Source organism: Epinephelus lanceolatus, chromosome 10 (genome assembly GCF_041903045.1).
Source record: "Epinephelus lanceolatus isolate andai-2023 chromosome 10, ASM4190304v1, whole genome shotgun sequence".
Classification (NCBI taxonomy): Eukaryota; Metazoa; Chordata; class Actinopteri; order Perciformes; family Serranidae; genus Epinephelus; species Epinephelus lanceolatus.
The window spans coordinates 34,110,407-34,125,380 of record NC_135743.1 but is presented as its reverse complement, the minus strand read 5'-3'; the positions used below and the strand labels follow the sequence as shown (position 1 = coordinate 34,125,380).

General features: G+C 40.7%; 1 protein-coding gene across 1 annotated transcript in view; it reads left to right on the top strand.

Moving 5' to 3' along the window:
- The window catches only part of ube3d (ubiquitin protein ligase E3D), a 35,994-nt gene extending 22,707 nt beyond the window's left edge, over nt 1-13,287 (top strand). Inside the window, exon 10 of the mRNA XM_033640229.2 lies at nt 12,806-13,287. Coding sequence (XP_033496120.1) covers nt 12,806-12,826 — 21 coding nt within the window. The 3' untranslated portion in view covers nt 12,827-13,287. The remainder of the gene's footprint in view (nt 1-12,805) is intronic.
- Nucleotides 13,288-14,974: the final 1,687 nt, after the last annotated feature.

The following is a 14,974-nucleotide window of genomic DNA, read 5'->3' as shown; positions in this document are numbered from 1 at the left end:
GTGATTTGCTACAATGGAGATAGGATAGGTTTGAGGTTTAGTGCCAAAAGTTCTATTTATAACCACAAAGAACAAGTAGGTGAGAAACAAGAGGGGAAAAAATGATAGTATCGCAATATTTTTGTGTGGCAATATTGTATCGTGACATGGACGCCAAGTACCAGTTTGTGTGTTGTATAAATAGTGAATATTACAAATGCAAACTTTTGGTAGCCTACTAGAATGATATAATCAACTGCTTTTTTCAGTCCACTAGACACATGTTGCTGCAATAAAAATGACTGAAGTGAGATTAACAGACTCAAACCTTTACCTCAGTAAATAACAGAGATGTTGACAAGGTTCTTAAGTTGGAGACATCATTGGCCATTAAAAAAGGCAATAAATTGCAATGTTTTTTATCCCAATACGCACCATATTGCAACATGTTTAACATAGCAGTGATAATGTATTGCGACTTTTGTATCGTGATAATATCATCTCATATCATAGGGCCTCTGATGACTCTCATTTCACCATTTCACAGCACAAACACACTTGCAGGGGGTTGGGGGTGTTATTGGGTTCTCATTTTAATACAAATCTGTTGGAAAAATTAAAAATTTAATCAACATTAGCATAATTAGCCAGCCACAGCTATTAAAATCTGCCAGGAGTTGCCATTTCAAGTGGCAAATCAGCGGTTGTCAGCTCGAAATAAAAAGCTTCTTCTACCTCTGTCTAAAATCTGAATTTATTTCAAAAATCCTGCAGCTTTTGATTGGTACATCTGCCAGCCTTATCACTGTAAACCTCTGTACTGGAAGATTGGAAAGCTTAACACAGCAACGGTAACTTAGGGGGCCGGGGATTAGCCCACAGTGAACCAAGATTCTGCAATTGGTTTGATAATGATGTATTGATGTTTCAGCCAGCTGCACACAGCACCTGTAACTTCAATGTGCATACTACAGCATGATCATAGTTTAGCATGCCACCATGCTGCTAAAGCCTGCTATAACAGGCCTGAGAGAGGCAATGTGTTTGTAATCTTTCTAGCTGTACTTCAAAGTAAACTCCAATCTCAACAACAGTTGATTCGAAGCAGACTTTCTGAACTCATCTAATGTCAGCCTGAACTCAGAGAGAGACAGTATTTGTATTTTTCTATCCTGCTGTGCTCTTTCTTGTCGAAATAACACAATATCAAAGCTGAAACTCATCAGTATGTCGCCTGAGAAGAAGTGGAATTTGGAATAGAGGGCTGATTTACACCAGACTGCCATTCTAATGATCTCACCTACAGCAGGCTCCTCTCTTGTTATAAAGGTAATGTGTGTCACACCATAAAATGCTCCCTATAGTTTCACTCTCACACCTTGAGCCCCAAGGATGACAAATGAATGTAAAGTCAGAGGTGTTTGTCTTGTTTGTCTTACACATTGTGCTACAATGATGAACAGTATTGTTGTTTTCTGAGGCAACAACATGACAGAGGTGGTGGTGGGGGGGAGGAATTAGGCTCTTCTGAAATGGAGAAGGCTACAGATAGAGCGACCCAGACATAGGACATACTATCTGTCTGGTGCTGGAAGCAATTACAGCATTAAGGAGAGTGTGATAAATTGACACACTTGAACACTTCCTGATAGTAGAAGCTTGTGCTATAGGCGGCAAAGGACAGGAAGGTAATGTGATCATAGGGCCATCTAGAGTTACCAGAGATGGTCTGAGAGCGTCCGAGAGTCCCTGTTTAAAACACTGTTTGAAAAATACTGAAAGCAGTTAGATGGCGGTCTGGAAGCTTATTATGATCTGAAGAGTTGCATCTGATAGAGATGGGGAGATGGAGATGTGAGAGAGAAAGAAAAAACAGAGAGGGTGGGTACTGAGGATTATGGCTCTCCTACTGTTGGCTTTTGAAGGCTCAAGTGAGCAAAAGCCTCCTTGAGAAAAGCAGTAACAATTCACAATCACTTCTGCGTCGTTTAAAGAAAAATGTTTCATTGTGTTTGTATTTTGGTCGATATTTTTAATGCCTATGCTAATACTTTACCCACTAACTTCACTGTTGTAAGGGTGCAACAGTATTTCTAGAGATATTCGTACTGTGAGACCAGATTTATAAAATGTAATCTAACAATTTAAAATCACTTATTCAGAAGAGAAAATGAATGATGGGGGAATGAAGGGATGTTAAAGGCCCAGCACAACCACAGGTGCTTTCACTTACTCTGGCTGATTAGACCGCTGCTCAGGCTGAAGTGGAGCTACACTGAGAGCTATATGACATCACTAAACTCCATGTACTTGTAGAGATTTTTTTATGGCAGACAGTTTGCTTCGTCATGCTGAATAAGTACTGGTGTAATTATTAACAACTGTATTTCATTTAGGTGAGGCATTTAAAGTCACCTTATACTGTTGTATTAAACAAGATGCTATGCAGTCATATATCAGTTCAGTAATGAGAATGTGACAATGAAGAATGATTAAAAGCTAAAGTACACTATCCCCAGAGAGCAACAGAGATTCAGCCACAGTGTCGTTGAGATCAACTTATAATTTTGTTCACACCTTATGTGGATCAAATATCAAACAATTTGCTATTACTGATAAAGAATTGTCACGTACGTTTAAATAAACTTACTGGAAAAAACATGTTAAATATGGCAAATATCTGCATATGTTTACATGAAATAAAATACGAAAGTCCTGAATGGTTTCTCAGAAATGGAGAGGCACACATACCATGATAATAATGGAAAAACATAACTATATAACATACTAAGACTAGGACGTTAATCTCTTAAGTGTCACTCTAAATTAGCCTATAGTAAGTTAACAGGACAAACAATACCCAAACATTAATAGCTAAGATTTAACATCATTTAAATGCTGTTTGGTGGACTAGACATATCCCGAATTAAACAGAACACTTTTATGAAGTATCAGAGGCTGGTTGCATGAAGCACCTTGAGTCTTCTCCTTAAGGTTTCCTAAGTATTTCACCTTATCTTGGTCTTATACTTAAGGATTTACTTGCACAGAGGACCCTAGCAACCACAGTAATGAAAAAAACATAAGGTACCTCTGACTGCATCTTAACAACAACATGGCTGAGTTTGTGGGGGTAAATAAGTTAATTGAAGGCATCCCAAGAAGAGTGTTCTGCGAACAGGAGAACCCAATTGACACCCTTAATGATAAGTAATTGATTTTGCACTATAATTGCATTATTTGTTTCAACACCTGGAGTTGGATCACTAGACTTTCCAAACCTGCGCTCTTCCAGCCTGTTTACAATAATGATCTGCGGTTTTATGTAACAGGATCTTTCCAATCAGTTATTGGCGAGGTATTTTATGTACACAAGTCAATCCTGTGTCGCGTCATTCACTGGATTTCAAAGGCTCTCATCTGTCTGCTGAATGTCCTTCCAAATTCAGTGCTTCATGTTTTCTGTTATTTTCAGATCCAATTTACTTTTCAGTTTCTTTCTTTTATTGAATTCCCATAGAATTTTTTTTCTTCCTCCGATCAATGTGGTTGTCATGTCTTCTTATCCTCTTTATTTTTTTTTTACTATCAGGCCAACCTTGTGAGAGGTAGCCAAGGCTATCACAAGTGAATGTATAAGCAAAAAATGGTCTCCATGGAAACAGTAGAATTTTATTATTGCTATAATCTCTTTCAGTTCAGTAAATGCCTTAACATCTTTTCTTGACTATGGAAACCTTCTAAGAGATTCTGTGCAACACCCTTCAGTAATTTCACCTAAGAAAACTGAATCTTAAGTGTCATACTTAAGGAGCAAACTTAAGGTATGTTGTGCTTTGCTGCACATTTATTTCAACCCAAATTGAGAGAAATAATCAAACTGACTATTTGTTTAACAGAGTTGGTGTGATGTTGTCTCTGCAGGAGATGACAGCACTGTCAGGTTAACAGTAGCTCAGCAGGCTGTTCTGAAATTTGACATCTGCCAGCAGTCATCCCAAAACAACATAATGTCATCAACAACAAACAAACATTGAGTTGTTTACTGAATTAGCTCCTCAAACTCCGAGTCCAGGCTAGCTAGCATTATTAACCTCCTGCATGCCTGATCCATCCTGTAATATTAGCTTGTCCGTGGCACCGAATCAGATCCATTATTTATTTGGAGATCCAGCAGACAAGGTAAGGCTGGAAAGCGTTCTTCAGTTCTCATGACATACCATGTGGTTTTGTTACTTTTACAAGAATCTTCCAGTCGGCGGAATTGATTGCAAATGCCAGTGTTCAACAGCCCGTCGTTGGGTGTGCCAGCTCTTGCAGTCTCAACCTGTTACTCACCTATTATCCCTATTTATTTATTTTTGTGTATAGTCAGATGTTACTAGAATACAAGTAAGGATGGACATATATTCTTAATGATTATTACCTTTGAAATAGTCAATGAAGGACATCACATGCTCAAATTTAATTGGATGTTTAAGTGTTGTAGAACCATATTCTCTTCTTTTGAAGGACTATGATCATCTTGTTGAGCCATTTCTCAAAGCAGAGGGGTGTTGGTGATTCCCAACTGGTTAGAATCATCTTTTCGGCAGCTACCATACCAGGCATCAATGTCAGTAGCGCCTCAGATGTGTGGTTCAAAACAGACCCTGAGCATCCAGAGAGTGCCAGTTTTCGGTCAGGGGGGATATCTCTTCCTCATACCCTGGAGATCCACTGAAATATTTTGCACCAATAATTGTGTAATTGAGGACAAAGCCAGAAAAGATGTGTTAGAGAGCCCTCTGAACTTTTGCATCTGTCACATTAATGGGGAAACAGATGAAGAAATTTGGTTTAGCTTGGTCTTCGAATAATAAACACTATTTTTGATGGCAGCCAAAGGCCAAGAACTGGTTGCTAATTTGTGAAAATGGTTGGCAATGGCAATCTTGCAACCATTACTGTTGAGACCTGTAATTGGGTTTAAGTGTTGTCTGAACTTTGGACTGCTCATACATACTCCTACATAGGCAACAGCCTTTTTCACTGCTGACAATTTGACTCATAGCAGGATAAGCAATGGGGTAGCTTATAACATTAACAATGAATCTGTTCCATTTAAGTGTCCTAGCCAGCCTAGCAGGCCAATCCACTGAGCAAGCATGCACAATAGGCCTTCCCCACAAAACACATTTTGACGTGTCACAGTAGGAAAAGCACAGGTGTAAATGGTAAAATTTAATGAATTCCATTTCGCTGCTTCAGTTTCAGGCTCCTGGTATTGTGCATGCTGGCACATGCTGTCACACTGTCAGCATGGCTTACAGGGACACTTGAATAGAACGGAGCCATCGACAGTGAGCCAGCATGCACAGTGCCAGCACCCTGGAACGGCCTCACCTAAATGGAATTAATTAAATTTCATCATTTACACCTGTGCAGAATGCCTGCCGTGAAAAAGGTTGTTAAAAAGACTACTACAGCTTTAACAGCTGCCATATAAATAGCTCCTGCAGGCTGAAAAGAGGACATCCAATTTGGTGTTAAAGTATGTTCATAAGGAAACCCAAATTACATCCAGGCATGCTCAGTTCTACATTACATATGCAACCAAATGGTGTCATATCCATACACTTAAGGTGGATCTCACTGACCGCTCGCATTTTGTTATCAGCACAATATATGAGTACGAACCCGAACAGCCCAATCCATCTATAACAGCAATAAATCAGAGCTAAAAAGTAACTGTTTTGAATTGGGTGTGTGTCTATGTGTGTTTTTCTTCTATAATTTTAGCCCTAATATGTGTCTACTGTGTGGGCTGCTGTGTTCCCCGCTTCCTGTCCCTGGGCCGGCCGATGTAATGGGGTGTAAAGTGGCTCAAGCTCCGAGTGTCACTCTTTAGCCCGGGAACAGAAAACACCTCCCTCCTCCCTCCCATCTCATTATTCTCCTCCTCACTCCCACAGAGACAGCATATCAGTTAGACAGAAACTGAACCCAAAACTGATCCAACGTTTTACAATGAAGAACTGAGGAGATATATCGATCATACATCGCCTCAGTCTTTCTGCACTCGACGCAGCTCTCCACCAGTAACGGCTGCATTTTGTCGAAATAAATTACTTCCCCCAAGACGCACACGTCTCGATTCATTGCGCATGCACCAATGGATGAGAGGGGGAATTAATCAACAGAGCGTGGGGTTTGTGATTCTGTTCTTAGTTAGTGTTTACATCAGGATATCTCTGCTTTACAGCATAATTTAGGCTGATAGGTTCGTTAATTAAAAAAGATGTTGTAATGGTAAGTCAGTGTTGTTTGCCTCTAATGACAGAAATGTCGCAGTTTGTTGATTTAGATGTTTAGTGAATGATGGATTTATACTGTATGGGTTGTGTATGATGCCCTGAACCTAAGGTTGCTGTCACGTTTGTTCAAAGGTCTGAGAGATCATGGCAAAATGTGATTGTGGTAGCACCTATTGTAGTGGGAACTACAACAGAGGCAATTTCGAGTAATTTACCAGTTGTTAATGTCTGTCTGTCTGTCTATCTGTCTGTCTTTCTGTGGACAGATTTTCTCAATTTAATAACGTCACAGCCGTGCAAGGTGCAGTCATGAAAATGTACAGTTATCTAGCTGAGATCAAAATGAAGACTGAGTTCGTACATGGGTGAGACCGAGCAACGGGGCCAGAAGTAGGGGGCTAGGAGGTATCCATACCATTTCCCAATTTTGCATCCAATAAAATACTTGCTCCCCCACTTGTCACTCCCCCGTGACTATAAATTCTGCCAGTTAGCGACTAGGGCACAAGAGCCTACGAGCTAGATAGCAGTTGTGGGTCGTGTCTGTGTTTTTGGTTGTGCCAACTCCCACAATCTTTTCCCTTTCCCTTTCAACCCAAGGTTAAAGGTTCTGAAAATGAGACTTTGACCACTAATATAGCAGCAAACAACTATTTGCCATCTCATTTACTTGTTAATCACCGCCACTCTGAACTGAGCACTACCTGGGCCATGCGTGGGCAGAAGAGCGTTGCCACTTATTCATCTGTCCTGACTGATACCGCCATCCTGACCCACGGTGGCAGGAAGTGTAATGCCAACCTCCGGCCCCCCTGCAAGGTAACGCTTCATTGACACTGTTAGACCTTGCAGCTGTTAGAATTGTTGGCACATCCAGCAGCTGCCGCTATGTTTGCTTGTGACGTGAGATTGGCTAATGTAACACCAACCAATATCCACAAAATTTTTGTTCCTAGCTTCCTGTTTTTACAGAAGACACGTGAATATGTGGAATCAAATAGCGTTTTGCCAGCCATTTCAGGAAAACTTGCTTATTTTTGTGACCATTAAGTTGCTGAAGATCAGAACACTTATTGGTGAGTGGTGATTGTTATTTTCCTCCTAAACACAAATATGGGAATATATATTTTAATAAGATAATGCTCAGGGCTGAAATGAGCCTGTCTGGCCTGTGGGTGCAGCTAAAAAAATGTCAGGGAGCTATTTTATTACAATCAGTTGTCCTTTTTTTTATCCCTTACTCCTGTCCTTACTAACCACATTGGAATATGTTGTTTGAGAATGCTGCTCATTAATAATGTGTGCACTCAACAAGTACCATTCAGCCTAGTAATAAGTTGATGACAGCTACATTCACTCACTGCTTGAAATACTATGTAGCATTAACAGAGAGTGTTGAAGTCTCAAAAGGCAGTAATCAGTCCATGTGTACCAGATTCAGAACCAGTTGTGGTTCTTTTGTTTAAATTTGTCCATGTCCTTAGAGTGGTGTGGAGACACTCCTAAGGATGATAATAGAAATAACAGAGGTAAGTGAAATGATATGGGTCAGTGGCTTTGTCCATAATGCCAGGAATATATCCTTGTTTACCTCTTTATCTGCTTGAACTGCAAGACTGTGCTTTCAGTGTATTGTATTACTCTGTCTATCAACAGCACCAACTCGTTTCCTCCGTCACGTTCTGGTTTTCCACACCTTCTGTCTGTCTCTTGACGTGTGAAGAAACATTTACCGTGCCGCTCGCCAAGTTTTAAGTGTTATGATAACAGTCCCTGGCACCACGCATCAAAGAGTGTGTGTTTGTTGGAAAGACTTCCTCACGTCTTCTCTTCTCTTGTCATTGTCTCAGACCCTTTTAATACTCACCCATTAACCTCCGGTTGTGTAAAGTCCCTTCTTCAACTGAAGAGCTGTTGTATAGAAATGGAAAATAAAACCAAAGATTATCTCTTGCTACAGGTAGATGTATTATTCTAAAGGCTTTGCAGTGATGTTTTTATTTCGCTGTGCTCAAAGGAATTTCAATGAGATCAAAGAAGTGTTACACCCGTAAGCACATTATCATCAAGTGTTCTGGGAAGACCTGCTGTCAGCATCCCCACCAGTTTAAAGACCTTCATGTAATTTTACCGCTGTTAAATATAAGCTACCTGAGAACCCCTTTTGTGTGGCATCATTATATAAACAGTTGATTCCTAAAACAGTTAAAGGTTCTGTAGGTGACATTCAGAGCATTAATATAGCAGCAAACCACTATTGGCTTTGTTAAGATACAGTAGAGTAATGGTGCACTGAGCAGGGAATAAACTCACAGTACCTCTGTGATTTGTTGGGGTCCAGCTGCACATGCATGTTTGTGCATGTGCGTATCCCATCAGCTCACTCATCAACAACGCTTTGCACTGCACTCAAATGGTGGTTAACACTGATATGGGGGCGGCGTCATCACGGAAATGTAGCGCCCACCCTGCTTAACACTGTTAGCACTGTCAGCACTGTTGCCGCTGTTTAGCACTGTTTATGGAGTTAGCACCATTAGCTGCTAGCCACCAGCTCAGTTACTTCTATGCTGAATACCGTGTCCAGACAACTCATACACTTTGAATTCCCCCATGGAGACCCTTTAAATGTACTCATCAGGAGCAAGCGGAAAGTAGTGAGTCTTTGGATACCTGTGCTTGTGATTCGTCTTCTCAGTCAGGCTCTCAGTCAGCTTGTATGTCTCTTGAACATTACATTTTATGTTGTGGTTATACTTGAGGTTCAGTGCCATAGAGGAACCACCACTTGCTTAACATAAACATATAGATTATAGCAGCTTTAAAGACCCTGAGAAGTATTTATTTTAATCAGAAATCAACCAATAACTCAATATTTATAATGGTAGATTTCTTTACTGTATTTATCTTTATTTATGTATTCTTAAAGATTATTTTTAGACATTTTCTGCTTTTGTTAGATAGTGACACAGACAGACAGTTAAGGCAGGGCAGACAGAGGGGATGACATGCAGAAAAGGGCCCGGGCTGGACTTATACCCGGGCCGTTGCCGGGGGCTGAAATATTTCATTTATCTTTATGTATTTGTTTTTGTCCTGGTCAGGGGTGGGTTATGCTTAGTTGCAAAAAGGTGATGGCATGCGTTTCTGTGCTCAAATGAGAGTTATAATCAAAATGCGATGACAGTTGTGTCAATCAAATCTGATCAAACCACACCTACACAGTCTCAGAGGAGCTGAGTTTTTGTGTAATAAACTTTTAAAGGTGTAGCATGTAGAATTTAGGGGCATCTATTGGCAGAAATGGTACAGTATATAATATTTATATTGATGTTTTAAGTAGTTTATAATCACCTTAAATAAGAATCGTTGTGTTTTTGTTACCTTACTATAAGCTTTTATATCTACATACAGAGCAGCTCCTCTTGTTTGACAGTGGCCCCCAAGTATAGTGGCACTTCCTATTATAAAAAATAACATGTTTTAAACAGGAATATGATCCGATATCAGATAGAAATTAACATCGGCAACCAAGATGACATGTCTCCCTGATGTTAGCATGTAGCTACATGTAGCATGTATGTAAAGTAAACACTTGCAGTGACGTGTCTGGAGCAAATGACCATATAAAGAAGTCAGTCACGAGCTGTCATCAGCTTGTTGAGAAAGCAGAAAAAACTGTAACAGCATATACAGAACAGTCTGAGGTTTTTGCTCACGTGGATCACTTTTACATATGTTTATCTCATTATTTGAAATTTTGGCCATGTTTAATATGAACATCCTCCACTGTAACATTATATACAGTATACAGTACAGGCCAAAAGTTTGGACACACCTTCTCATTCAATGCGTTTTCTTTATTTTCATGACTATTTACATTGTAGATTCTCACTGAAGGCATCAAAACTATGAATGAACACATGTGGAGTTATGTACTTAACAAAAAAAGGTGAAATAACTGAAAACATGATTTATATTCTAGTTTCTTCAAAATGGCCACCCTTTGCTCTGATTACTGCTTTGCACACTCTTGGCATTCTCTCGATGAGCTTCAAGAGGTAGTCACCTGAAATGGTTTCCACTTCACAGGTGTGCCTTATCAGGGTTAATTAGTGGAATTTCTTGCTTTATCAATGGGGTTGGGACCATCAGTTGTGTTGTGCAGAAGTCAGGTTAATACACAGCCGACAGCCCTATTGGACAACTGTTAAAATTCATATTATGGCAAGAACCAATCAGCTAACTAAAGAAAAACGAGTGGCCATCATTACTTTAAGAAATGAAGGTCAGTCAGTCCGGAAAATTGCAAAAACTTTAAATGTGTCCCCAAGTGGAGTTGCAAAAACCATCAAGCGCTACAACGAAACTGGCTCACATGAGGACCGACCCAGGAAAGGAAGACCAAGAGTCACCTCTGCTTCTGAGGATAAGTTCATCCGAGTCACCAGCCTCAGAAATCGCAAGTTAACAGCAGCTCAGATCAGAGACCAGATGAAAACCAGACAGAGTTCTAGCAGCAGACCCATCTCTAGAACAACTGTTAAGAGGAGACTGCGCGAATCAGGCCTTCATGGTCAAATAGCTGCTAGGAAACCACTGCTAAGGAGAGGCAACAAGCAGAAGAGATTTGTTTGGGCCAATAAACACAAGGAATGGACATTAGACTAGTGGAAATCTGTGCTTTGGTCTGATGAGTCCAAATTTGAGATCTTTGGTTCCAACCGCTGTGTCTTTGTGAGACGCAGAAAAGGTGAACGGATGGATTCCACATGCCTGGTTCCCACTGTGAAGCATGGAGGAGGAGGTGTGATGGTGTGGGGGTGTTTTGCTGGTGACACTGTTGGGGATTTATTCAAAATTGAAGGCACACTGAACCAGCATGGCTACCACAGCATCCTGCAGCGACATGCCATCCCATCCGGTTTGCATTTAGTTGGACGATCATTTATTTTTCAACAGGACAATGACCCCAAACACACCTCCAGGCTGTGTAAGGGCTATTTGACCAAGAAGGAGAGTGATGGAGTGCTGCGGCAAATGACCTGGCCTCCACAGTCACCGGACCTGAACCCAATTGAGATGGTTTGGGGTGAGCTGGACCGCAGAGTGAAGGCAAAGGGGCCAACAAGTGCTAAACACCTCTGGGAACTCCTTCAAGACTGTTGGAAAACCATTTCAGGTGACTACCTCTTGAAGCTCATGGAGAGAATGCCAAGAGTGTGCAAAGCAGTAATCAGAGCAAAGGGTGGCTATTTTGAAGAAACTAGAATATAAACCATGTTTTCAGTTATTTCACCTTTTTTTGTTAAGTACATAACTCCACATGTGTTCATTCATAGTTTTGATGCCTTCAGTGAGAATCTACAATGTAAATAGTCATGAAAATAAAGAAAACGCATTGAATGAGAAGGTGTGTCCAAACTTTTGGCCTGTACTGTATGTATATAGCAGAAAATTATGAAGAGCATCATAGTGCCCCCTAAATGAAATGCAAATAAGCATGCTTTTTTAATCAGAAATTTAAATTTGCTTGTTGCTTATTTTGCCATGAATATATGTTACAGAGAAATACATTAGCTCTGAAATAAACTTTTCAAAGGCTTAAAGCAAGACCTCATTCAGTGTTTCACCATCAATCCACTCAAGTTTCATTTCACTTTAGGGCTGCCCGGTGCAGCCTTGGCTCTAATGTCAGTCACTGTACAGCTCAATGGAAGGAGTTGTGGTTTTTGTGCCTTGCTCAACTTGTCAAATGGGGCACTGTACAACCTTTCTCCAACTTCAGCGTAGCAACCCTTCAATCACAGGCCAGCTTCTGTCCTGTACGTAGACTTCTGTTGCTCTGGTTCAGAATCCAGATATGGTTTGTTGCCAAGTTTTCACTTACAAGGAATTTGCCTTGGGGTCTGGTGCATACAGTAAACATATTAAGAGGAAATAAAAATAAAGGCAGGTTCTTCATCACACTTTGTTTTATTTTTTCTGGGCCTCACAGCTCACCTCTAGTTGCCGTTTGTTATCATTTGTATGAATTACCATTGATGCGGTTGAGTGGCGAGCAGACATTGGCTTGGGGACGGAGTAGACAGGGCCTTGAGTGAGGCAAATGCCCTCATCCATCATCCCAATATAGAGCCCTCAGTGGAGCGCAACCATTGTCTGCAGTAGGCAAACACCCAGGAATAGCAGATGGAGAGAGGGAGAGGCAGGGAGGGAGGGAAGGCAGAGCAGAGCTGATTTGTTTTCTGCGCTTTGTTTATCTGCATGTGTGTTTTTGAAGTTGATTAAATCTCTACCACCTGTGGTGTTTTTGTTGTTTGAAGGCGGTAATTGCAGATAATGTGTTTCTGTGCTGATCAGCAGACCGTAGAGATCCAGTACATCTGTGCTTTGGGGAACAAAATTCCTCATTGTACAGTACAAAGTGGAGTTTTCTGAAAGTTAATCTGTTTTTAATTTATTCTCATGTGTCACAGTTGTCCGCATAGATTTGTACCTCTCCTAAACTTTTTGCTTGTTGTTCTCAGGTGGCGTACCTGAGACTGTGAGGCCAAAGATCGGATGCCAGGAGGTGAAGACTTCACTCTTGGAGAATTCAAGAGGACGCTGAAAAAGCTGAGAGAGGAACTTTTGTGAACATGTTTGTATTTGTTAAGGTAAATTCCTGCACAGTTTTCCAGTAAGTATGAGAATGGAGATTACCACAGAAGGAAATGTGTCAACATCTCCAAACAGATTCATGTTGAAACAGGTTGTTGCCAAATTTCTTAATGTTAACACCCATCCAGTAAATGCAAAAGTGGAAGAGAATAACATTGTCAGAATAGTTTTTCATAGAGTAGATGATAACATCTTGTTGTATAATTTTTACTTCTTATGTATAATTAAATCAACATGTATCATAGTGGTTTCAAAGCCTGTATGTGTACATTGTATTTTTGTCCATGCCTAAACTTTGTATTTTTTTTTACCATTCCCAACAAAAACAGATTAAACTGTTGTATTTTTGAAAGTCTCACCTCTGCCTTTCTTCTTTTCCATCTGCCAGAGAGCACTGCTGGTTGATATGTGGGACAGTGTTCTTGAGTTGGCTCTTGATAAAAGCTTATTATAGAGGCACTTCAGCCCCAGGGTACAGCAGTGCATCCTCCACTTGAGTGTAATTACAGCTTGTGGAGCTAGGTGATTTTTTTGTCTAGTTGTGGGTTTATTTGTGTGTGCCAGGGATTGATGGTGTTTATGTAACATGCGTGGTAGGGAGAACCCTTGCGAAAATGTATAGTTAAACACTCTTCACCTTCTAAAATGTATCATGATGTGAGCTGGTCGGTCAAGTAGCTCTCACAGAAAGTCAAAGTACTTTTTACACATTAGTGGTGTGATGCTAGGGATGGCAATGTCAGACTGTGATTTGGTTCAGACTAAAATATCTCAGTGCTGTTGGATGTCCTGCTGTGACATCTTTATACAGACATTCAGATGTCCCATGGACTTCGGTGATTCCCTGACTTAGCGTTGACATTTTTGGTTCTGAGTGAAACGGCTCCACAACTATGAGATGGATTGCCATGAACTGCTCTAAACACATTCATGGTCCTCAGAGGCTAGATTCTATTCATTTAGGTGATCCCCTGACTTTTCATGTAGTTGCCACCATTAGGTCAAAGTTTCCACCTAACCAGAGATTTCTTGATATCTACCAGGTGCATTGACACAACATTTTGTATAAACATTAATGGTTTCCAGATGATGTATCCTACTGGCTGTAGTAATCTTCTGATTTACTTTGAGTAACACACATTAATTTCCCCTCAAAATTCATTTTAATAACTTTCTTCCTTATGACGAAACACCTGCTAAACCAATCACACGCCAATCGGCCACAGCTATAATTTGTGTTTAGTGCTAATTAGCAAATGTTAGCATGCTGACATGCTTAACTCAAGCCTCGGACATACTTTCCACGGTGAACATCTGCAGAGAGCTGTGGATTTGTACCATTCATACTACAGTAGAGGGTCTGCTGCTGCTGCCATGCTGTTTTTTGTATGCTTTTAAAGACAAATTATATAAACCCAGGTAATGGTAAAAGGAAAATAGACTGTACTTGTATAGCGTTTTCCTAGTCTTCTGACTACTGAAAGCGCTTTTACACTAAATCACATTTACCCATTCACACACTGGTGCCTGAGGCTACTTTACATGGTGCAACCTGCTACTCAGTAACCATTCACAAGCTCTCACACACCGATGGAACAGCCATCGGGAGCAATTTTGGGCTTAGTGTTTTGCCCAAGGATACTTCGACATGCGGATTGGAGGAGCCAGGGAATCGAACCGCTGATCTTGTAATTAGTGGATGACCTGCTCTGCCTCTGAGCCAAAGCTGAATGGCAGATCTCCTCCCAAAGCGTCTCTTAAAAACAAGCATTCAACAGGTGTTATCTTCTTCTTGGCAACCAGCTAGAGGTGCATGTCACCAACTGGACTGGAGTGTGGAACAAGTGATTTTATTTTGTAATTGGAGCATGTACAGTCGGCATGCTTGCCATGCATACAGTCTGTACTCAGACGTCTATATAGAGGTCCGTGCCAACCCTTGCTGCATGGGCAGATGACAAGATATATGTCACGTGAGCCAAAGCAGATCCTCACAGAAGCAGAAACTATAAATTGGCCATCAGATGGTGAACTTG